This window comes from Leptonychotes weddellii, chromosome 4 (assembly GCF_054177405.1).
Source record: "Leptonychotes weddellii isolate Sample4059 chromosome 4, ASM5417740v2, whole genome shotgun sequence".
NCBI classification, from domain to species: Eukaryota; Metazoa; Chordata; class Mammalia; order Carnivora; family Phocidae; genus Leptonychotes; species Leptonychotes weddellii.
Genome location: NC_138372.1, coordinates 39,620,055 through 39,644,746, shown reverse-complemented (window position 1 = coordinate 39,644,746; position 24,692 = coordinate 39,620,055). Strand labels below are relative to the sequence as shown.

Sequence of the window (24,692 nt, the reverse complement as noted above, 5' to 3'; positions counted from 1 at the left end):
AGACCTGAGGGCTGAGGGCTCGGATCCGGGAGACGTGGGGACTGCGCGTGCGTGCTCGCGCGAGGGCGGGTCCCCTGGGTCCTGCAAGCCCCTGGGATTGATCTGAGGTGGGGGAGGGTAGGCGGTGCGGGCTCAGGCACTTGCTTGGGGAAAAGCCCTAAGGTGGGGCTGCGCGGCTCAACCCGCCAAGTAAAGGAGAGCACGGGGGCGGGGCTTGCGGGAGAGGTGGGGCAAAGAACCGGGAGTCTAGAGGTGCGCGCGCTCCGGGGGCGGAGCTGGGGGCCGGGCCGGGCTGCGCGGGGCGGGGCCTGATGGCGGGGAGGAGCGAAGAGCCGGGAGTCGGGATAGGCGCGCGCCCCGGGGGCTGGGCCGAAGGCCGAGACTGGATGCGCGGGGCGGGGCCAGCGGGTGGGATGGAGCGAAAAACCCGGGCAGAGGGATGCGCGCCCCCGGGAACTCCTTGGAGGTCGGGGATAGGGGGCGGGGCCAGGGGCCGGGGGCGCGCTGCGCGGGGCGGAGCGGATGGGAGATCCGGAGCCCGGATAGTCCGCGCGCTTGGAGCTAACGGGAGGCGCAGGCGAGCCGGGTGGTGGGGTGGTGGGACGGCGGGGCGGGTTGGGCCCGCGCTGGTGGAGGTGGGACCCTGCTGGACGCGGCCGGCAGAGCGGGGAGCCGATGGAGAGGGTTGTGAGGAGGCGGACGGCGGGAGGGCGCTGAGGGGCGGCTCGTGAGGGACTTTGACGCAGATACGTTCTCTCCCCTCAGCCCTAGAGACACCAGTGCCGATCCACGAACTTTTTTGAACCCTGAAATAATGTTTTCACTCCCAAAAGGGAAAAACAGTTGCAAATTGAAGTTAATTAGTTTACCAAACTGTAACCTTTCAACTGCTGCGTAACCCGTATATTATGAATTATAGTTAATGTAGGATGTTGGCTCATTTAATATATTTTATGTAATTTGGGGTGGGGCGTCCACAAGCCTGAGTGCTTAGGACCCTCGGAGGGCTTGAAATGAATGGCCCTGGACCGAGAAGGGTTTGGGACGGGGCGAGGAGGTGGTGTCAGAGCTGGTTTGCCCTTCTAGTAGATACTAAGCCGTAGGCCCTGGCCTTGGGAGTCAGAGGGTGGCCATTTTCTAATTTACACAAAAGTTCCCAGTCAGGGGGAGAGTACTAAGTCAGGGATAAAGTGAACTGCGGACTTGACCCCTCGAGGTTTTCAGAGAGAAGGGCCAGAAGGATGTGACCTGGAGATGAAAGGGTGGCTCGGTGGCCCTGGGACAGGGAAGTTCAGGGTCAGAGACCATGCAAAATGCAGAGGAGGGCACCCCAGAGCGCACCGCCTTTAGTAATCTAAGCCCTGAGGGAATATATGTATATTTATTTAGAGTAAGGTATCCCAGGGTGGGGGGTTAGACTACAACGCAAACCTGCACCTTGGTGTTCTGGAAGCAACATTCTCTGTGGGTTTCTTTGGGGCTGGTTTGTCACTTTCTCTTTAACCGAACCAAGGAACCTTAAAGAGACTCAACTTCTGCCATTAAATAATTACACCCAACATAGGAAATAGGAAGGATATTGATGGATATAGGAGGTATGAAATGAATTTTGTGTTAAAGTACATGGCTTTCCTCAGACAATTTAGATGATAAGAATGTGAGGCAAGGAAAGAACTGAACATTTAGAGAGTATATTCTTTTCCTTATTCTTATACCAAACATCAATGCTAGATATTTTTCCCTAAAATATAACTTATTAAAAGCAAGTTCTCTCCCTAAGTCTCCAACCCTCACATTTGCACCCCCAAATATATTACCATAGGGTTTTTCCACCTCTGTATTCACATTTGGGGCTAAATAATGATTTGTTGTGGGGGACTGTCCTGTGCATGGGGATATTTAGAAGCCTGGTGAAATGCTCACTAGATGCCAATAGCATCACACCCCTCCCTCCCAAGTTGTGACAGCCAAACTGTCTTTCAAAATTGTCAAATGTCCCTTGGGGGCAAAATCACCTCCAGTACTGTTGAAAACCACAGGATAGAACCTATTGTGTTTAACTTGGCTTCTAAAATCCTTCACTATCTGTTCTTCAATCTGTGTTCCCTAGGAATTGATCCAGTCTAAAAGAACCACCAATGCAGGAATCCTTTCTTTAGTTTCCTCCATAAATTATCACCTACTCTTCTTGGACACTTTCAGGGATGGAAAAGACTTAAAATTTTTACTTTGCCAGTAAGTTCTATCTGTGATGTCTTCCTGCTTAGAATTTGTGTTTGTTGAGTCCAGTTCTCCCTCTTGGAGTTGTAAAAGAAAAATTCTAATGCTTTTTCCATTTTTGAACACTTGTGATATTAATCACATTTCTCTCTTATCTCTCTTTTGAAATATTTCAGCTAACTCTTTCAACTTTCTCCATGTGATAATTTATAGATCATCATGAACTTTTTGTTTTCCTCTGACAATATCAAACCTGACAATGTCCTACTTAATATATACTACCCAGAACTGATGTAGTATCTGGATGTAGATCACACCGTTAGCACGTAACGTTATAATATTAGTTGCATGCTTGTTCATCTTACTTGACTCTGAACTTGAAGGCAAGAACTACGTCTTAGTCACCATCTTTGTCTTAGGTTGTAGTCACCTTTGCATTATTAGCAAGCACAGTGCCTGGTCCTTAGGTGGTATCTAAAAAAAAATTTTTTTAAAGATTTTTTTTATTTATTAGAGCACAAGCAGGGGAGTGGCAGAGGGAGAGGGAGAAGCAGACTCCGCACTGAGCAGGGAGCCCCACGTGGGGCTTGATCCCAGGACCCTGGGATCATGACCTGAGCTGAAGGCAGACGCTTAACTGACTGAGCCACCCAGGTGCCCCGGTATCTAAAAATTTTGATGGAGGTAGTTCCTCCTTAACTCTGTTAATATAATCTAAGATTGTATTCCTTTACCTTTGGGGGCAAATACAGTACACTCTTGCCTTATAGTGTGACTTTGTAATGAGCCAAACCTATATGTTTTACACATCTAGATCAAGGGTCAGCAAACTTTTTCTGTAAAGGGCCAGATAATAAATATTTTAGACTTTATGAACCTTATAGTCTCTATCACAGCTACTGTGTCACTATAACACAAAAGTAGCCGTCGACTACTTTGTATAGTATTTATATGTGTATATATGGATGACCATGGCCAAGTTCCAATAAAACTATTCATGGATACTGAAGTATGTATTTCATATAATTTCATATAATCTTCATGTGTCACAAAATATTATTTTAATTTTTAAAAGTATTTAAAATAAAAAGCATTCTTAACTCATGGGCCATACAAAAACAGGTGGCAGGCTAGATTTAGCTCATAAGCAGTAGTTCGCCAACCCCAATCAAGACCAATCTTTGTGTGATTGACTTTTTAAGCCTGAGTCTAGGCCTTTATTGTTATCCTTATTAAATATATTATTCATCATATCCCATCTTTCTTTCTTGCTCAGATCTTTTTGTGTGCTAATTCTGTCATCTAGCATATTAGCTGACATCCCAGCTTTGTGTCATCTGCAAAATTGGTAAGAATACTTTTTCTATCTTTAATTAATAAAAATGTTGAATGGCATAAGGACAGAGGTCTTCCACAGTTCATTTTGTTCCATTAATCATCATTCTTTGAGCATAGCCATTCAAAGAGTTAAAAAATTTTACCTAAAGTACTGCCTGTCCCCCAACCTACATTTCTCCATCTAGTCCATATGGAATCTTGAGGAGCTTTCTCTGAAGTTTTGTTGAAATATTCAGAACATGTCCCTAATTGGTACTAACTCTATCAAACAAGCAAAAAGAAATGTATAGGTTTGGCATAACCTTTGTGAACTAATGTTACTGCTGCTTTCTATTTTACTACTATCTTTATGTTTTCAGGGCTATCATTTTATATATTTTATATATATCATTTTATATATATTTTATATTTAATGAAGTTTAATAAATTTTAGAATTTTGTTGAGAATTAGCATCCAAGTTCATCAATCTGTATTTCTAGGAATTGACCATGTTTCTTCAAACCACATACTAACAGTGTTCATCTAACACTAGTTCTCTAGTATCAATAGTATTAAATGCAAGAAAAAAGCCAAGAGAAGAGGCACAAATAGAAAATGTTAGAACACATGCCTTTTTTCTTGACCAGTCTTACCATGGCTTTTAACACTATCATGCTAGATTTTAAAATTACTATAAAAAATGAACTTTATGCCAATAAATATAAAGATTAAGAAGAAATATATAATGTTTCTACAAAATGTAAATTTCAAAATTGACCTAAGATGGTGTAGAAACCTGAAAAGAACAGTTGAATTTGAAATAGTAAAAAAAAAAAAAATCTATCTACAAAGATTTTACCAGGTTTACAGGATCAAATAACCTCTGTCTTTTACAAATTGCTCCAACAACTAGAAAAGGGGGAAGCTCTGTACCTTATTTATGTTGGGAGTACAATCTTGATTATAAACCAGATACTCAGGCCATTGTGCGTCCAACTTTTGATTTCTGCTCAGGTCATGATCTCAAGGTTGTGAGATCAAGACCCACCCCCCCTCCCTGTCGGCCCCCGCACTCAGCTTGGAGCTGCTTGTCTTTCCCTCTGCTCCACCTACCCCATATAGCTGAAAATTTTCCAATTTTTTGTTGAGTGTGTTTACTGATAACAAATACTTTCAGCTTTTGTTTGCCTGAAAATGCCTATATTTTGCTTTCACTTGCAAAGGATATTTTTGCTGGATGTAGAATTCTGTATTTTGTCTGTTAGCACTTTAAAGATGTCATTCCACTGTCTTTTGGCTTCCATTGTTTCTGATGAGAAGACAATTTTTATTCCTGTTCTCCTAAGCATAATGTGTTTTTTGCTTTGACTACTTTTAATTTTTTATCTTTTCTTTAATTTTCAGTGATTGACTAAGATGTGTCTAAGTGGGGTTTTCTTTGTAGTGTTTATCCAATTTAGGGTTCAAGAGCTTCTTGGATCTTGGGTTTATGTCTTTCATAGACTTTGGAAAATTTTCAGCTGTATCTGTTCAGATTTTTCTTCTAAGCTACTCTTTTTCTCTTCTCCTTATGTATTACATATATTTCTGAATAGTTTGATAGTGTTTCACAGGTATCTGATGCTCTGTTCTGCTACTTTCATTTTTTCTCTATGTTTCATTTTGGATCATTTCTGTTGACCTATGTTTAAGTTTACTGACCCATCCTAATGTTGAGTCCAGTCTGATGCTAAGCCCATCTAATGAATTCTTTATTTGAGATACTATACTTTTCAGTTCTGGAATTTTCATTTTGTTCTTTTTTAGAGTTTCAATTTCTCTGCTAAAATTCCCTTTCAATTCACCCATTTTGTCCATCTTTTCACTAAATTATCTAACAGATTCATAGTAGCTATCTTTGCTAATTCCAATACTTGGATCATCTATAGATCTAATGAAGTGATTTTGTACATTGGATATTGTGTTTAAAAGAATAATAGACAGTGAAGTAGATAATGACTTATCCCAGAGAGAACTCACTATTTTCTTTGCCCCACAGCCAGGATAAGGGGCAGATCACTTCAGTCCACCTAGGGATTGGACTGACTTGTAGTTTTATTTAAATAGTTTCAGTTTACCTCTGATTTCAGATACTTGGGAGTGAGATCAATTCCCTCCATCAGGGGTTTAGGATCTAAGTACCCAAGATCAAAGAAATCTTTCTTTGCTTTCCAGTTCATACACCCAGTTTCCTGTGAAGCTCCACTTAGGGGATGGTTTCTTTGATCTTATTAGGGGTTGAGATGGGTTGGGGCTGGGTTGTAATTTTACTTCACTTTACTTAGTTGCACTTTAACTCTGTGACACAGCAATATGGCTAAGTCTCAAAAACATAATGAGTGATAGAAACCAGATACAAATGAGTACAAGCTATATGATTCTATATATATAAATTTCAGGCAAAATTAATCTATTAGAAATAAGGACCATGCTTATGTTGGGGAGGAGGGAGGGAAGTGATTGGAAGGGGGCATGCAGAGGGCTTCTCAAGTGCTGGTAATATTCTATTTCTTTACCGTGGGTGGTGATTACCTGGGTGTGTTAACTTTGTGAAGATTTATCGCTCTATATAATTCTGATTTGTGTTCTCTTCTTTATGTATGTTATAGTTCAGTAATAAAAAAAAAGTGCCTGGGGGTGGGTAAATGCACAAGAAAACAAAGTCAAAAAGAAAAATCAAGCTACAGAGTGGTAGAAGATATTTGCAACACATATAACAAAGGATTTGTATCCAGAATGTTTTATTTTAAAAATCCCTACAAATCAAAAAGAAAAGGACAAAAAAATTTTAAAAAGCACCCCAATAGCAAAATGAGCAAAGGATGAGGAAAAGCAAATAACAGAAAAAGAGGCCTCAATGGCTCATAATCATATGAAACAGTATTCAACCTCACTAATAATCATGGAAATACAAAGTATAACCTGTTGAGATACCATTTCACACCAATGAGATGGGCTAAAGCCAAAATATCTAATACCAAGTTGGTGAGAATATGAGGAAGCAGAAACTCTCAAACACTGCAGTTGGTAGTGTAAATTGTTAAAATTTCAAGATCAAATTGATCAATTACTGACTTGAAGATATGCTGATTGTAAGTTTCTGCAATTTTACTTCTGTAAAGAAAGATGCTCTTACCATAAAGACTTTCTCCCACAAATGCTAAGGATACATACAAAGGTATACATTTCAACTTTGTTTATAATAGCAAAAAATTGGAAACACCTAAATATTCATCATTAGAGAAATGGAGAAATACCTGACAACAGTTAAAGTGAATAAAGTAGGTTTACATGTATCAACATGATAAAAACTTGAAAACATAATATTGAATGAAAAAAGCAGGTAGTATAAGGATATATATACTGAGAAATCATCTAAGTTTTAAAAGGACAGTACATAGCGTTTATGGATACGTATATGATAAAAGTATAAAATACAGTAAGGAGGGATACTCATCAACTTAAGAATAGCTATTACCTCTGGACAAGGAAGGAAATGGGCAAAAATGTTAACATTTATTAAATCTAGGCAGTGGGTACGTAGTTGTTTAATATATGTGATACTCTGTGCTTTGTCTATTATTTATTTGAAATAGTTTCATTTTTTTAAAAAGTCAGCCGGAGGCCAGGGAATAGTTTCATTTTTTTAAAAAGTTAGCTGGAGGCCAGGGTATGAAGGGTATTGGAAGCCTTCCTTCTTTTTTCAAACACTCTTTGTCTTTTAATTCTTTATAGATACAGCTTTTATAGTCACTTTGCATTTATATATTGGTTTGTGCCCTGTCACCACCAGATCAAGGAGGAGAGTGGGTGAGATCTGATAGAATCTTCTCTCACCTTCTCTGTCTAATCCACCAAGGTCCTTATCTTTTCAGGATATTTTTATTAAACTTAAAATATTACCATACAATAGAAATGTCTTTAAATCCATGACCCAAGTGACTGGTATAGAATTTAAAAATAAGCAAAGTTTGTCTTCTCTCTTATTTTACATTCTGCTCCAAAAAATAATGATGGTAAGATATTTTTTAGCATGTGAATAATATTATTTGCTACTTCAGTTGATAAATGTATGGATAAACAGTCACGTGGGGCTGGGTGGCTCGGTTGAGCATCTGACTCTTGATTTCAGTCATGGGTTCAAGCCCTGAGTTGGGCTCTGTGCTGGGCGTGGAGCCTACTTTAAAAAAGAAAAAATAAAACCAATCACGAAAACATCTGTTTTTATGCTCCAGATTTTTTTTTAATTTCAGAAATATAATGATATAAATAATTTTTTTAAATTTACCCATTAATTCATGTTACCTTAGCCTGTTAACTGTTTCTCTGTCATTATTGAGGACTTTTAATTTTAGAATCAGAAAAATGATGTCAGTTAGAGTAGTTAGTGTCTTGTTTTGTGGAGTAGAATAGTGGAAATAGTCATTATCTTACAGATTATTCCTGGGGAAGGTTAGAAGTTTACTTATATAAATAAACATGTTAGGGTCCCTCCCACTTGTTGAATAGCTTGGTTGTTAAGCTGTGTGCTAGGCAACAGGCTTTCTCTCTCCCTTTTCTCGGATAAAGTTAAGAGAACCAAGAATTTGCTTTTGTTATTATTGTTTTATTTGCAGGTTAAACACTTTAAGATGAGAAAAATTGATCTGTGTTTGAGCTCTGAGGGGACTGAAGTGATTTTAGCTACATCAAGTGATGAAAAACACCCACCTGAAAATATTATTGATGGGTAAGAGTTACTATTTTTTCTTCCTTAAAGTCTTGATATTAGGTCAGTGAACCCCTTGAGTACTGGGACTATGCTTTACAACAACTAGAACTTTTAAACATAGTTTAATAAATGTTTGGTGAAGTATATTACTTGACAATATCCACCTTTGGTACCATTCCTGAAACAAATTCAGTTGTGCATATTTAGGTTTTTGATCCTTTTCTTTATAATTTTTAAACTGACCTTTTATACAAATAGTTTTTTAAGAAGTGGTTTAACAAGGCAAAACTTTAAACAACTGTCTCATTTTAGGGAAGAGTACATTGTAATATCTGGTTGTGATTTTATTCCAAGTTTTTTTAGTAGATAGGAAGAAAACATTATAACTTCTCATTATTGCCTATTTCCTTAGTGGTCTAAGCAACATTTGCTGAACTGAAGGCTTGACTTCCTGCTATCTACCTGCATTGTTTGGTTCTCAGTTTCTTGATTTCATTCCAGTTTCCTCTCTTTACTGTGTTAGAGCTTATTCAAGGTAGAGATAAATATCATTCTTGGACTTTTAAATTCCAAGAAAAAATAGTTAATGGAAAAACTCCTTTTTTGATAGTTGTGACTATTTTATTACTCTCTTGGTTTCTCTTTCTTGGTATCTGTACAATGACCAAAGTTTGATTCATAGAATCATATAATTTTAGAGCTGGAAGGACTTAGGAATTTATCTTATCTAAACCTTTCATTTTAGAGTTATGGTAAGAGAGGTCTAAAGAGGTCAAGTACTAGTTTTAACTACTGAAGGCAGAGCCAGTTATAACACAGATCTTGTGGTATTTTTGTGTTCTATTGTAAATTCCATGTATCTGGATAAAATTCTAGCAACTAACCTCTTCCTTTAAGCCTAATAGTTATCTCTTCTCTGACCTCTGTCCCTTTGGCCTCATGTAGGATTAGTTTACCTTTTCGTCAGACTCCAAAAGAATTTAGTATATGCAGCTATTACCTTTTTATCCCTTTATTGTATAATTATTTATTTAATATTTGTGTCCTCTCTTAACTATGAATTCCTAGAAGTTAGAGACTATGACTTACTCATCTTTGACTCCAGAATGTCTTAAAATAATTGTTGAGTAGCTTGTTGAATTAGATCATCAAATATCAGTCAAATTCAATTAATACTGTAAAGTAGCTGAGTATACACACACACACACAAACATACATATATATATGTATATATGCATGTATTATTTTATATTCGCATAGGGCTTTATCGTTTCATAGATGTTATGTCATTTGACCCTCACCATAAGCTTGGGAAATAAGAGGCAAAATATTTTTAAAATGTATTTTCAACCTTATTTTAAAGATGAGGAAAAGTATTATTGGAGGTAAAGATGACTTGTTCAAAATTACACAGATAACCAAGTGGTGGAATCAAAATTAACCTCATGTCTTCTAACTCCCAGTTTGGGGTTCTTTGTATTATACTATGATAACTCAAACTTTAGGGTTTTTGTTTGTTTGTTTGTTTGTCTTAAAGATTTTATTTATTTATTTGACACAGAGAGACATAGCAAGAGAGGGAACACAAGCAGGGGGAGTGGGAAAGGGAGAAGCAGGCTTCCTGCCGAGCAGGGAGCCTGATGCAGGGCTCGATCCCAGGACCCTGGGATCATGACCTGAGCCGAAGGCAGACGCTTAATGACTGAGCCACCCAGATGTCCCGAAAACTACCATTTTTATGACTTCGTTATACCTAACTATGAGAATTCAGTTGTATGTCGTTTAAATATTTATTTATTTTTTTTTTTTTAAACTCCAGTATAATTAACATACAGTGTTACATTAGTTTCAGGTGTAAAATATAATTATTCAGCACTTCTGTACATTACTCAGTGCTCATCACAAGTATACTCTTAATCCCCTTCACCTATTTCATCCATCTCCCCACCCACCTCCCCTCTGGCAACTACCAGTTTGTTCTCTATATATGAGTCTGTTTTTTTTTTTTTTCCATATTTGTTTAGTTTCTTAAATTCCACATATGAGTGAAATCATGTGGTATTTGTCTTTCTCTGACTGACTTATTTCGCTCCATCCATGTGTTGCAAATGACAAGATTTCGTTCTTTTTTATGGCTGAGTATTATTCCACTGTATGTATACCACATCTTCTTTATCCATTCATCTATGGATGGACACTTCGGTTGCTTCCATATTTTGGCTATTGTAAATAATGCTGCAGTAAACATGGGGGTGCATGTATCTTTTCAAATTTGTGTTTTCATTTTCTTTGGGTAAATACCCAGTGATGGAGTTACTGGATCATATGGTGATTCTATTTTTAGTCTTTTGAGCAACTTCCATACTGTTTTCCACAGTAGCTGCACCAGTTTGCATTCCCACCAACAGTGTATGAGTGTTCCTTTTTCTCCATATCCTTGCCAACACTTCTTGTTTCTTGTGTTGTTGATTTTAGCCATCCTGACAGGTGTGAGGTGATATCTCATTGTGGTTTTGATTTGCATTTCCCTGATGATTACTGATGTTGAGCATCTTTTCATGTGTCTGTTAGGCCATCTGAAATGTCTGCTTGTCTTCTGCCCATTTTTAATTGGATTATTTGGGGGTTTTTGCTGTTGAGTTGTATAAGTTCTTTCTATATTTTGGATATTAACCTCTTATTGGATATATCATTTGCAGATGTCTTCTCCCACTCGGTAGGTTGTCTTTTTATTTTGTTGATGGTTTCCTTCACTGTGTAAAAGCTTTTTATTTTATTTTGGTGTAGTCCCAATAGTTTAATTTTGCTTTTGTTTCCCTTGCCGGAGGGGATATATCTAGAAAATGTGTCTACGACGGATGTTAAGACATTACTGCCTATGTTTTCTTCTAGGAATTTTATGGTTTCTCACATTCAGGTCTTTAACCCATTTTGAGTTTATTTTTGGGTATGGTGTAATCAGGTGGTCCAGTTTCATTCTTTTGCATTTAGCTGACCAGTTTTCCCAACACCATTGTTGAAGAGACTCTCTTTTTCCCATTGCATATTCTTGCCTTTTTTTGTCATAGATTGACTGTATACTCATATATGTCACTTTTTAAAATATTTTATTTATTTATTTTGAGAGAGAAAGAGAGTGTGTGACCCGGGGGAGGAGCAGAGGCAGAGGGAGAGAGAAAATCTCAAGCAGACTCCATGCTGAGCGCAGAGCCCGACATGGGGCTTTATCTCACCACCCTGAGATCATCACCTGAGCCCAGATCAAGAGTCAGACGCTTAACCAACTGAGCCACCCAAGCCGCCCCTGCCCCTATGTCATTTTTAAAACCAGTACATCTCTATATACTATTTGATGTTGTTACATTGGTCATGTTCATTAAAATCACCTGAGAAACAGAGGGCAATTAAAAGTCATTTAAATAAATAAAACTTAAAACCATATAACTATAAATAAAAAATAAATTGTGAAATAGTAAGCATAGTATAAAAAATCGAAAATTGTGAGTTGGACCTATATTGTTTTGTTTTGTTTTTGGTAACAGCTTTATTGACAGATAATTCACATAGTGTGCAATTTACCCATTTAAAATGTACAATTTATTGGCTTCCCGCATATTCAGAGTTATGCAGTCATCTCCACAATCAATCTTAGGGCATTTCATTACCCCCCAAAAAACCTTGCAACCCATTGCAGTCACCTTATATTTCCCCTATCGCCACCAACCCTAGGTGCTCACTAATCTACTTTATATCTCTATAGATTTGCCTGTTCAGAGATTTCATATAAATGGAATCATATATATGGTCTTTTGTGACTACCTTCTTTCATTTACATGTTTTCAGGGTTCATCCATGTTATAACACATCTCTGTGCTTCATTCCTTTTTATTGACAAATAATATTCCATTTCATGGATATAGCACATTTTATTTATCCATTCATTAGCTGGTGGATATTCAGGTTATTTCTACTTTTTGGCTGAATGTTCTCCAATCTTATTAAAAAATGCCAAATTATAAATCCAAGAAACTCAGGAAACCCCAAGCAAGATACATACAAAGAGACTATACTGTAATCTGCTGAAAAATAAAGAAAAAAAATTTAAACAGCTGCAGAAAAAAATACATTAACTACAGGGGAACAGTAGTACCAGTGACAGCTGACTTTGCATCACAAACAGTGGAATACAGGTGACAATGGAATAGTAACATAAATGCTGAAAAAGAAACAACAAAAAAACCCTGTCAACTCAGAATTCTGTATTTAGCTAATATATTCTTCATAAATGAGGGTGAAATAGAGACATTTTATTCACCACAAGTAGACCTGTATCACAGGAAATGTTAAAGGAAGTTCTGCATGTTGAAGTGTTAATAATACTAGATGGAGATTTAAAACTACAGCAAGAAATTAAGTGCATTGGAAATGATAAATGTAAAAAAACTATTTCTTTTAATTTTTTAAAAATTCAACTGACCACCTAATGGGGAAAAACACATTGTACTGTGGGATTTATTATGTATATGTGTAATAAATGTTATATATGTAAATGTAAAATATATGAAAATAATGGCACAAAAATGGAGTTAAATGTAAATTGACTATCACGAGGTTATGACCTTGAGAATAACCACACACACACACACACAAATAAAATTAAATGGAACTTTAGCTTTTTTTATTCAGTCAAAAGTAGATAGAATAGGAGAAATAGAACAAGAAAAAAATAGATAGGAGGGACAAATAGAAAATGAATAGCAAGATGGTAGACTTAAACCCAGCCATATCCATAATTATATTAAATGTCAAGGGGCTAAACACTTCAATTAAATAATAGAAATTGACAGAAATTGTCAGACTGGGTAAAAATACAACACACAGGTATATGCTCTCTGCAAGAGATGTACTTTAAATATAAAATCACAAATAGGTTGAAAATAAAAGGATGAAAAAGATGTATCCTATAAACACTAAACATAAAGTGGCTGTGGCTATATTCCTATCAGACAAAGTAGAATGTAAGATAAGGAGAATTACCAGAGATAAAGGGGACATTTTATAATGTTTGAGCATTCTTTCATCAGGAAGAGATAATCTTCAAAATACATAAAGCAAAAACTGACAGAAGAAAGAGAGAAATAAACAAATCCACAATCATAGGTGGAGATTTTAACACCTTTCTTTCAGTAATGATAAAGTAGCCAGACAAAGAATCTAAAGATACAGGTAGTAAAGACATTGTAAAGATAGGATGATCTGCACAACAGTGTCAGTCACCTTGACTGAATTGACATTTATACAACACTATGATCAACAATGGCACTTAGAAGAAGTATACATTAAACATTCACTGAAATGTACTGGACCATGAAGTCAATAAATTTCAAAAGATTGATACCTTAGGGAATATGTATTCAAAAAATTGGTACATGTGAGATGATGGATGTGTAAACTAACTTTATTATGGTCATGATTTCATGTAAACAAATCATCATGTTGTATACCTTAGACTTACAAAATGTTGTATGTTGATTAAATTAAATTTAATTTAAATTAAAGCTGGAGAAAAAAGAATTTATTCTCTGACCACTATGTAATTAAATTACAAGTAAATTTTTAAAAGATATCTGGAAAAACGTCCCTGAAACTTAGAAATTAAACATGGCACTTCTTTTTTTTTTTTTAAGATTTCCTTTTATTAATCCTCTGTAATACTTCTAGATCACTACAGCTTAAAATGGATCACTACCCTTTTGCAGCTATTTAGTAACAGAGCAATGGATAAAATCCATACAACAGTTCAGAAAAGTTCACATCACCATCAGTTCAGAATATCTGATTCACCAAGCCTACATTATTTAAAAAGAATCATCAGAAATTAAACATCACAAGTAAGATTTTTTATTTGTCACCATTAAATGTCTGAATTTTAAACAGATTCTTGGACTGGTGGTTCATATCCATCAGCTTGTTCAACTTTAGCACTGGTCTCATCCCCAGTAGCTTTTCCGAATTACTACCTTCACCATGAAGCTCCAAGAGCTTTCCCAATTCAAACTTGGGCTTCTTCAGCATTTTTACTTTTCTAACGAAGACATCATGGAATGGATAATAGACTGACAAGCTTTTTCTATATCTTTTCCAGTGCTGTCTGAAATCAATTTATTGACCACTTCTTCCAAGTCATTTGTCTGCACCTCTTGGGTCATGATTTCCATCATCTTTTTCCAAGTTTGACGGACCTGTTGGTGCTGAGCATAAGAGGTCTTCCAAATCTGATTATTGCGTTTTTTAGTAAAACCAGCACAAAACAGGGGCATCTGGGTGGCTCAGTTGTTAAGCATCTGTCTTCAGCTCAGGTCATGATCCCAGGATCTTGGGATGGAGTCCCGCATCGGGCTCTCTGCTCCGCAGGAGGCCTGCTTCTCCCTCTCCCACTCCCCCGCTTGTGTTCCCTCTCTTGCTGTGTCTCTCTCTGTCAAATAAATAAAATCTTTAAAAAAAACCAACACAAAACAGATGAAGCAAATAACCATCAGTAGTCTTGACATCAGCATGAGCTTTAATCATGGTCTGCCATTTTTTTGACCATGGAACACATTTTGTCATGGGTAAGATCCATGCCATGGAAATTAGGCTTTTTGCCCTGAACATCCTCAGTAATTAGCTTGAATTTGCTAAATGCAACTTCATCATTCTGCAGGTCAGCAAGGCTCACTTCAAAATCACGACCTTGAAGCCATCAGATGCGATTTTGGTTCCTTGAGTTCTTGTGACTAATGTTTTTCCAATATGTCTTATATTGAACATAGATGGTGCTTTCACATCATACCAGTCTTTCTTAGAAAATGTATCAACCACTTTCTTCTTGGCTCCCTTATTGCCGCCTTTCATAAAGCGCTTGTTCTTGCCGACTGCCATGGTGCTGCTCAGGGAGCCCAAAGGGCTAAACATGGCACTTCTGAATAACCCATCGGTCAAAGAAGAAATCACAAGGTATATTAGAAAATATTTCTAACCAAATGATAATGAGAACACAATATATCCACGTTTGTGGATGCAGCTAAAGTGATGCTTACAGGGAAATTTATTATAGCATAAATATTTTATCTTGAAAAGAATTTTTAAAAACCAGTAATTAAATTTCCACAGTATGAAGCTAGATAAAGAAGAGCAAATTATACCCAAAGAAAGTAGAAGAAAATAAATTACAAAGGTAAGAGCAGAAATCAATAAAATAGAAATTAGACAATTAGAAAAAATTAACAAAGCCAAAATTGATTATCTGAAAGGATTATTAAAAGTTATAAACCGGGCGCCTGGGTGGCTCAGTTGGTTAAGCGACTGCCTTCGGCTCAGGTCATGATTCTGGAGTCCCAGGATCGAGTCCCGCATCAGGCTCCCTGCTCAGCAGGGGTCTGCTTCTCCCTCTGACCCTCCCCCCTCTCATGCTCTCTCTCTCTCTCTCTCATTCTCTCTCTCTCAAATAAATAGATAAAATCTTTAAAAAAAAATAAAAATAAAAGTTATAAACCTCTAGAAAAATTGACAAAGAAAGAATAGAGAAAATATAAATCACCAGTACCAGCAATGAAAAGCAACATCACTACAGTTTCTAAAAGATTAATAAGTCACTATCAAGGACAAATTTAGGATATCAAATAATTATGTTTTATACCTGGAACTAATATGTTATATGTCAATTATACCTCAGTTTTAAAATATTTTTAATTAAAAAGTACAAATTTAGGCTAATAAATTTGACAATTTAAGTGGACTGATTTCCTTAAAAAAACTCAACCTATAAAAATGACAAAAGATGAAATAGAAAATTTGAATAGTCTTGTATCTCTTGTATAAATTAAATTCTATCAGATATTCAGAGGAAAACATAAATCTTTCAAAAACAGAGCAGGAAACACTTCTCAAATTGTTTTTTATGAGAACAACATGGCCCTGATAACAAAATCTGACAAAGACATTACAAGGAAAGGAAAAGGAAGGAAAGGAAAGAAAAAAAGCATGGAAACAAGGAAAATTAAAGACCAATATGCTTTATGAACATAGACACAAAAATCCTTATAAATTGAATCCAGCAAATGGAATTAATCCTGGGAATGCAAGGTTGGCATATTTACCACATTATCACAGGAATACAAGGTTGAGTGTAATTCACCACATTGCCAGAACAAGGGAGAAAAATCATATGATCATCCCAATAGATGAAGAAAAAGCATTTGACAAAATTCAGCATTCATTCATGATAACAGTTCTTAGCAAACAAAGAAGAGAAGGGAACTTCCTCAATCTGAGAAAGGCATCTACTAAACATGTTCATCTTGGTGGTGAAATAATAAATGCTTTCCCCTCTGAGATTGGAAAGGGAGCAAGAATGTTTGCTCTCACTGTTCCTATTCAGCCTTGTTTTGGAGGTTTTAGCCCATGCAATAAGGCCAAAAAAAGACATAAGGATTAGAAATAGTAAAACTGGGGTGCCTGGGTGGCTCAGTAGGTTATGCTGCCTTCGACTCAGGTCATGATCCCAGGGTCCTGGGATCAAGCCCCACATCAGGCTCCCTGCTCAGTGGGGAGCCTGCTTCTCTCTCTGCCTGCCATGCCCCCTGCTTGTGCGCGCTCTCTCTCTCTCTCTGTCAAATAAATAAATTTTTTTTAAAAAGAGAGTAAAATTGTCTTTGTTCACAGATTGTATTAATGTTTCATAGGAATCTACATTAACAAGGAATCTACTTTTAAAAAAGCCTACTAGAGCTAATAAGTAAATTTAGAAAGGCCAATATGCAAAAATCAGTTGTATTACTATATAATAGCAGGAAACAGTTGGAAATTGAAGTTTAAAAAAATTCCATTTCCAATAGCAGTCAAAATATAAAAGAGTTAAGAATAAATTTAACAAGGGCGCCTGGGTGGCTCAGTTGGTTAAGCGACTGCCTTCGGCTCAGGTCATGATCCTGGAGTCCAGGGATCGAGTCCCGCATCGGGCTCCCTGCTCAGCAGGGGGTCTGCTTCTCCCTCTGCCCTCTTCCCTCTCGTGCTCTCTGTCTCTCATTCTCTCTCTCTCAAATAAATAAATAAAATCTTTAAAAAAAAAAAAAAAGAATAAATTTAACAAGATATGCAAGAACTTTACAGTGAAAAACACAAAATGTTGCTGAGAAAAATAACTAAGTTGATGAAAAGATACACTACATTCATGATTGGAAAACTCAATATTGTTAAGGTGGCAATTTCTCCCAAAAATAACCTGTTGATTCAGTACAGTGTTGATCAAAATCTCAATTGACTTTTTTTTTAGATTTTATTATTTATATATTTGTCAGAGAGAGAGAGCAAGAGTGTGAACACAAGCAGGGGAGCAGCAGGAACAGGGAGAAGCAGGCTTCCCGCTGAGCAAGGAGCCCAATGTGGGACTCGATCCCAGGACCCCGGGATCATGACCTGAGTCCAAGGCAGACAATGAATTGACTGAGCCACCCAGGTGTCCCTCAGTTGACTTTTACAGAAAACATAAGTTGATTCTGAAATGTATATGGAAATGCAAAGTCCTAGTCTGCTCAAAGTAATTTGAAAAAGAAGAAAGTTTGAGCACTTAAACGTTATCTGATTTCAAGACTTAAAGATAACTTATAGTAATCAAAATAGTGTGGTATTTTTGTAAAGATAGATATATATATACCAATGGAACAGAATAGAAAGCTCAGAAATAGATCCACATATACAAGGTCAATTAATTTTCAACAGAAGGCTAAGGATATAGAAACAGATCAATGGAATAAAATGAAGGGGACAGATCTACCTATATATAGGCCATTAATTTTAGGCAAAGACACCAAGGCAGTTCAATTAGAAAAGGAAAGTCTTTTAATTAATGGTGCTGGAATGCCTGAATAAACATACTGATAAAAATGAACCTCCACCCCTACCTCATACCAAGCCCAAAAAAGTTAATTCAGGATGGATCATAGATCTCCACTCAGAGCTAAAATTACTAAGCTTTAAGAAGAAAACATCAGAAAGTACCTTTGTAACAGTGAGGTAGGCAAAGATTTCTTCGACACAAAAATCACTAAACATAAAAGAAACAAGTAATAAAACTGGATTTCACCAAAAATAAAACTTCTACTCATTGAAAGACACAAGTAAGAAAATGGAAAGACAAACTACAGACTGGGAGAAAATATTCACAATACATATATCTCACAAAGGACTCCTACAAAAATACATAGTAAAGTACAGTTGACCCTTGAACAACATGGGTTTGAACTGCATGGGATTTTTTTCAATAAATATATGTACAGAGGTGTAAATATATTTTCTCTTCCTTCAGATTTTCTTAACATTTTCTTTAGCTTACTTTATTGTAAGAATACAGTATGTAATCATATATAAAATATGTATAAATTGTGTTGTCAGTAAAGCTTCTGGTCTCTCTCTATATATATGTATATATATGAGAAAAGTGCTAGCATCATTTGTTATCAGGGAAATGCAAATTAAAATCATTGTCAGACATGATTTTATATGCACTAGAATAGCTAAAATTAAAAGGGCTGACAAAGGCAAGTGTTGAAAAGGGTATGGAGCAACTAGAACTCTCTTACATTGTTGGTAGGAATGTAAAATAGTACAATCACTTTGGAAATCTGGCAACTTCTTGTAAAATTATACATACCTCTGCCCTATGACCCAGCAATTCTACTCCTAATAATTGCCCAAGAGAAATTAAAATATGTCCCAAAAACACTTGTACAAGAATGTTTATAACAACCTATTCATAATGCTAAAAAGCTGGAAGCAATCCAAATATCCAACAAAATAACCAAAAGAAAGAATAACCAAATTGTGGCATAGTCTATGGTCACAAAAATCAGAGCAATAGTTGCCTAGGGGAGGTAAGAATTGTCTGGAAGGAAAGAGAAGGAAAGTTTCTGGAGCAATAGAAATGTTACATATTGTAATTGGGGGTATTGGTTGCCCTAGCATAATGGTTACATAAGTATATACATTTGTCAAAACTCATTGAATTGTATACTTAAAATAAATTTCACTGTAGGTAAAATCTTACATCCAAAAAAGAAAGAAGGAACTTATATAGTTAAAAGAGAAATGGTTATTTCTATGGACAGTACTATATATATTACATATATATTTGATTATATGTATGACATAAAATTGAATGCATGCTTTTTTTCAACACGCATCTACTGTGCATCTACTATGGGTCAGCCATTGTGATAGTTGCTGGGGTATAAAGATAATTAAGAGAAAGTGGTTGGACTCAGAGAACTCAGCATCTAGCAGAAGCCATAAAAGCACAGGAGATAAGTACCAATGCAAAAATGGATGCTAAGTGCAAAGGAGGGCTGAGGAAGTGATTCTGACTTGTTAGGGTTGAGAGATGGGACCAAAGAGCGAATAAACTCGTAAGGGAAGAAAGGATTTGGGTCAAGAGAACCTCATGAACTAAGTAAGGCACAGAAACATGTGCCTGTAATGACGTGTTTGTAGAATCTTAATTGGCCCAAAGTGACTACAGTAACAGGAGAGGGTACCATGATGGGAGACAGTGTACTTTAATAATGGGACCAGATCGTACAGGGTCGTAAAATGCCATACTACACAGGCAGATTTATAGGCACTAAGGGGCCACTGGAGGCTTTTAGACAAGAATGACATCAATTCTGTTTCTTTGTTTTTAAAAAAATGTATCTGCTAGTAGTAAAGAAGAATTATTAAAGTTGGGGAGAGACTAGAGGCAGAAGGAAGAGATAGAAAGGGATTTCAAGAATCCAGGGTCATTTATTTAAAATTCTTACCCACTAGAATTTTGTGATTAAATATTTTTATTTAATATTTAATAATTTTTATTTATTATATTTAATATTTAATATTTACTTCTTTTTTCTTTTTCTTTAAAATTAACCATAGGAATCCAGAAACATTTTGGACCACAACAGGAATGTTTCCCCAAGAGTTCATTATTTGTTTTCACAAACATGTAAGGATTGAAAGGCTTGTAATCCAAAGTTACTTTGGTAAGCAAATAATACATTAATATTCACCATCTTTTAATTTTCCCATAGGCAGAGGGCACATATGTAAACTTTGGCAAAACACTAACTTTTCTTTGCAGCATGGAACCCAGTTTTATGGCTGGGGTGGGAAAGTGGGGAATATGGGTTAACTGCCTTGAGCACAGTTAGCTTCTCTAAAATTGCAAATTTGAAACCCTTCCAAAGCGCATAATAATTTCCATGCAATTTACTATGTGAAAATCTTTGGCAAAAAACCCTATTATGAACATAAGAAGCCAGCTTGCCAGAACACTAGGTTCTTCAACATCTTTATTCCAGATTAATTTGGCTTGGGGTTCTCTGTCAAATTCTTTCTGAAAATCTGATAACTTTGATTATTTGCATTGGATAATTTTTATTCTTCTATTAATAATGGCATTTTCTGAGGGATTTAGGAGGGGACTCTCTCTTTGGAACATCATTCTAATCCTGTCTTGTGTTTATTTAAGGATAAAGTATTTCAGATAAAATCATGGCAGGAAAGAATACATCCCAGATGGTTCAAATGAAAAGGCTTTATTGATGGGATTACTTACAAAGTTATGGTCTGGGTAAGGGAACAGACCAGGGATGGTGAGAACGCCCTGAAACTAGCCACAGCAATAAGCCATTACCACCCCTGGGATAAGGGATGGAAATTGTGTTACCAGAGCCTTGTGAGAGCTAGAGTCTGTGCTGCCCGGCAGCAGCTGTAATCATGAAGGGACCCAACCACTGTCAAAGACAGGGCACGGAAGCAGGAAGGGCGTGGAGAAAAAACAACGTGATCTCATTTCGCCACTGCCCTCCAGTTTCCTCCCAGTGCCTCCCATTGGCCAAATCTGACCAGAAGCCATGGTGCAATCCAAAGGGGTCCTCCCCGCAGGACACAGAGAAGAATGGTTCTGCGATAGCAGGATCTGGGTTAGGGGTAATGGAGAGAAAACAATGCAGAAAGAAGATGCGTGCATTCTGGTTAAGTCTCTCTACTGTCATTAATTGTAGAGGCTCTGGAGTCAGACCCACCTAAAGTTTGAATTCCACTTCTGGCCCTTGCTAGCTCTGTATCATTGAACACTTTGCCTGACTTCTCTAAGGTGCTGATTTCTCTAAGCCTGTTTCCTCATCAGTAAAGTGGATCAGTAATACTTTTTCTTATAAGATTATAGTCAAGAGTGAATGAGTAAATATGCCTGACTCACAGTAGTTTCTTCATAAGGGTTTATGACCAAGATCAAGATCACTAACAGTATTATTATTATTATTATTATTACTATTACCAGTACACAAAAAACTCTGGATGATACCAAATTCAAAAAGACTCTACTTTGTATTATGTGCTTTGCCAACATTTATAAGATTACAGTGACACAAGACTGCATTTTACCATAGGGCCCTACAGAAAAACAGTATGTGAATGATTTTCAGAACATGTATTTCTGATCCCAGTACTTTGTACAGTCCCACCAGTGCTTGACACTTTCAGACAGAGAAAAAAAAGGAATATAGGGACAGCAACATAAAATCAGGTAGGTAATTAACACTTTATTTATTTTGTTTACTTACAATGTCAGTGAGGACCTTGAGGATTGAAAAGAGCACATCTAAAGAGCCAATTGATTTTGAGCCATGGATTGAAAGAGGTATGTGCTTTTTCACCAGCATTGTTCTGGGCATGAGAGAGTAGAGAATTGTCCCTGATTCTGTATTTCCAATTGGGCTGCATTTTGGTGAAAAAAAGATGACTCCGGTGACTCTATTTAGAGCCTAGAAAAACCTAGGTTTCAACACAAGACTGTTTCTTCACTTGCTGGTTATGTAATGTTAGCATGTTAAGACTTAATTTTTCTGAGTTTCAGTATCCTTATCTGAAAAATGGGGACAGTAACCTACCATTTAAGGTTTTTGTGAACATAGTATCTACCATATTATATGGTAGACAATAAATATTAGTTTCTTGTCTTTCCTTCTTTCCTAATGGTACTATTTAAATATCATCAGTAGAATTGCCTCTAGTTAAATACAACATGTTGCTTTCATGTGTCTATTTCCTTTCCTTCCCAAAATACCCTGAAATAATAATAAAGGAATAGAAGGAGGCATAAACCTACAAGGACAAAAACTAAAAACAAACAGAAAACAGAAGACCAAAGAGGATGTGAGGGGTTAATCTATATTATGGAAGAGAGGACACAGATGGAAGAGAAGTAACTAATGTAACTGAATGGAGTAGGTTATAACCTAAGTGCCCTCCAAGGAGAATATCATTGTAAAGCAAGCCAGTTTGCCCAACAAAACCCCAGGAAGGTCTAGAATTTGAAGGCAGAAGTCACCATGGAAAGTTCCAGTGAGACATGGACCAGAAAACAAGGGTGATTAGTTGAACATCTATATACAGAGTGTTTGACCCTAGAGTAAGTTCTCCTGTCCCACAAAGCTATATGACTCCTCCTTCCTCCCACAAACCACCTGCAAGGGATAACGAGGGACACTGAATGTTGAGGTCAGAACTCAGGGAGACCAGACATAGTAGAGAAAGTAAGTGAGACGTGGAGTTGAAAACGGGATTTAAGTGGAAGCCTACTTATTGAATGGTGAGAACTCCTCTGTGCTCTACTGTTTATGACAGTAATCAAGAATATAGCCCCAGCCAGGAGACTAAATATTTTTGGAGAAACCAAATGGCTCCAGAAAAAAGATCTATGGATACTGACAATGGCTAGCTCATTCTTGGTCACTCTATTGAAGTCCTAGTCAGTGAGCCTGGTTCATGAACACAGTTTTAAAATGATTTATTTATAAGTAACAAAAGATAGCCAAAGTCACCAGACATTTGATGACTGCCTCAAACCCTGAATATAATCAAGCCTTTAGCTCTAATTCCAGTATAAGGAAACAGAGGATAGAGGAATAAACGTAATGAAACCATGAAGAGGCAGGATGACAAAACGTGGGACATTCTACAGGAAAACTGACCTGTCTCTTCAATAAGTCAGTGACATGGGAAAAAAATGTGTGTTGGGGAGAGAAAGCAGTTTAGTATTAAAGGAGACTTAATTCTGATTTGAATAAACCAACTATAAAAAGACATTTTGGGGACAATTGGGAATTTGAATGTGGACTAGGTATTATATGATATTAAAGCATTTTTTAATATTGGTATGATAATAGTATTATGGTTATGTAAGAAAATATCCTTATTATTGAGAGATGGATAATCAAATATTTGGAGGTGAAATGTCATGTCGTCTTAGATTTTCTTTAAAATACTTTAGCAAGGGGCACCTGGGTGGGTCAGTCAGTTAAACATCTGCCTTCAGCTCAGGTCATGATCCCAGAGTCCTGGGATCGAACCCTGTGTCAGGCTCCCTACTTAGCAGGGAGTTTGCTTCTCCCTCTCCCTCTGCTCCTCCCCCCACTGCTCGTGCTCTCTCTCGCATGCGCTCTCTCTCTCTCAAATAAATAAATAAAAACTTTTAAAAAATAAAATACTTTAGCAAAAAAGATTCCATAAATCAAGTATAGTGAAATGTTAGTAATGATAAAATCAAGATGATGGGTATATACAGAAATTATGTTGTGTCTTCTTTGATGTGAAATTTTCCAATTTTTCATAATTAAAAAACTAAGCAATGAAAGAAGAGGTTATTATTAACTCCTGGTAGAGGAGGAGTTGTATAAGAAAGAAAATGGGATCATAATTCGATACTTATTTCAGCAGTAAATAACATTTACATAGGCAATAATGTAACTGTCAAGTATTGATTTCAAAATTGAGAGGATGGCAAGAGGGAAAAGTTGTAGGAGGAGGAAGAGGATATTGATCTAAGAGACCTAATTTTCTCCTACCATAATATAAAGTCAGTAAAACATTGATAAATCGAGAAAAGGAATATAAACATGTTACAATTCTAGGGAAAAAAAAGCTGAAGGAGTTGAAAATATTTGCCTCTCAGGAGCAGGACTGAAGGTGAAAGAAAGGATCAAGCAGGGGATTACCATTCATTACCTCAGAGAGAGGTTAGGAAACAGAAAGTCATGCACCATCTTACTTCCCAGAGACTACCCTTTTTGTAGTATGTGCCTTTAAAAATTATGTGCACTCACTATTCTAATACAAATAAAATTAATTTCTAAATAATGTCAGTATTTATTATTATATCAATCAAATATTTCATGTTTCTAAAAGAATGATATGATTAACTCGTGACCAACTAAGTTAATCTGTTTTAAAATTATATAAGTAAAGTCTTTCTAAAGTTGGATAACAAAAAAGATCAGTTCACAGGCAGCATAATTCAACATCACGGTAAAAAGTCCGCGTGAGAAACAG

General features: G+C 36.6%; 1 protein-coding gene and 1 pseudogene across 3 annotated transcripts in view; one reads left to right on the top strand and one right to left on the bottom strand.

Moving 5' to 3' along the window:
• The first annotated feature begins 499 nt into the window (after positions 1–499).
• IFT25 (intraflagellar transport 25) overlaps positions 500–24,692 on the top strand; it is a 37,905-nt gene continuing 13,712 nt past the window's right edge. Inside the window, exons 1-5 of one of the 3 annotated variants that reach the window (XM_081818454.1) lie at positions 500–577; positions 2,111–2,235; positions 8,194–8,306; positions 20,235–20,341; positions 21,934–22,002. In XM_081818454.1, the coding sequence (XP_081674580.1) occupies positions 8,209–8,306; positions 20,235–20,341; positions 21,934–22,002 (274 nt within the window). In that variant the 5' untranslated portion in view covers positions 500–577; positions 2,111–2,235; positions 8,194–8,208. Of the gene's footprint in view, positions 578–2,110; positions 2,236–8,193; positions 8,307–20,234; positions 20,342–21,933; positions 22,003–24,692 lie in introns of those variants that run through there. The other 2 variants (XM_081818453.1, XM_081818452.1) reach the window with 2 other exon arrangements.
• On the bottom strand, positions 14,913–17,374 carry LOC145721269 (small ribosomal subunit protein eS1 pseudogene; annotated as a pseudogene).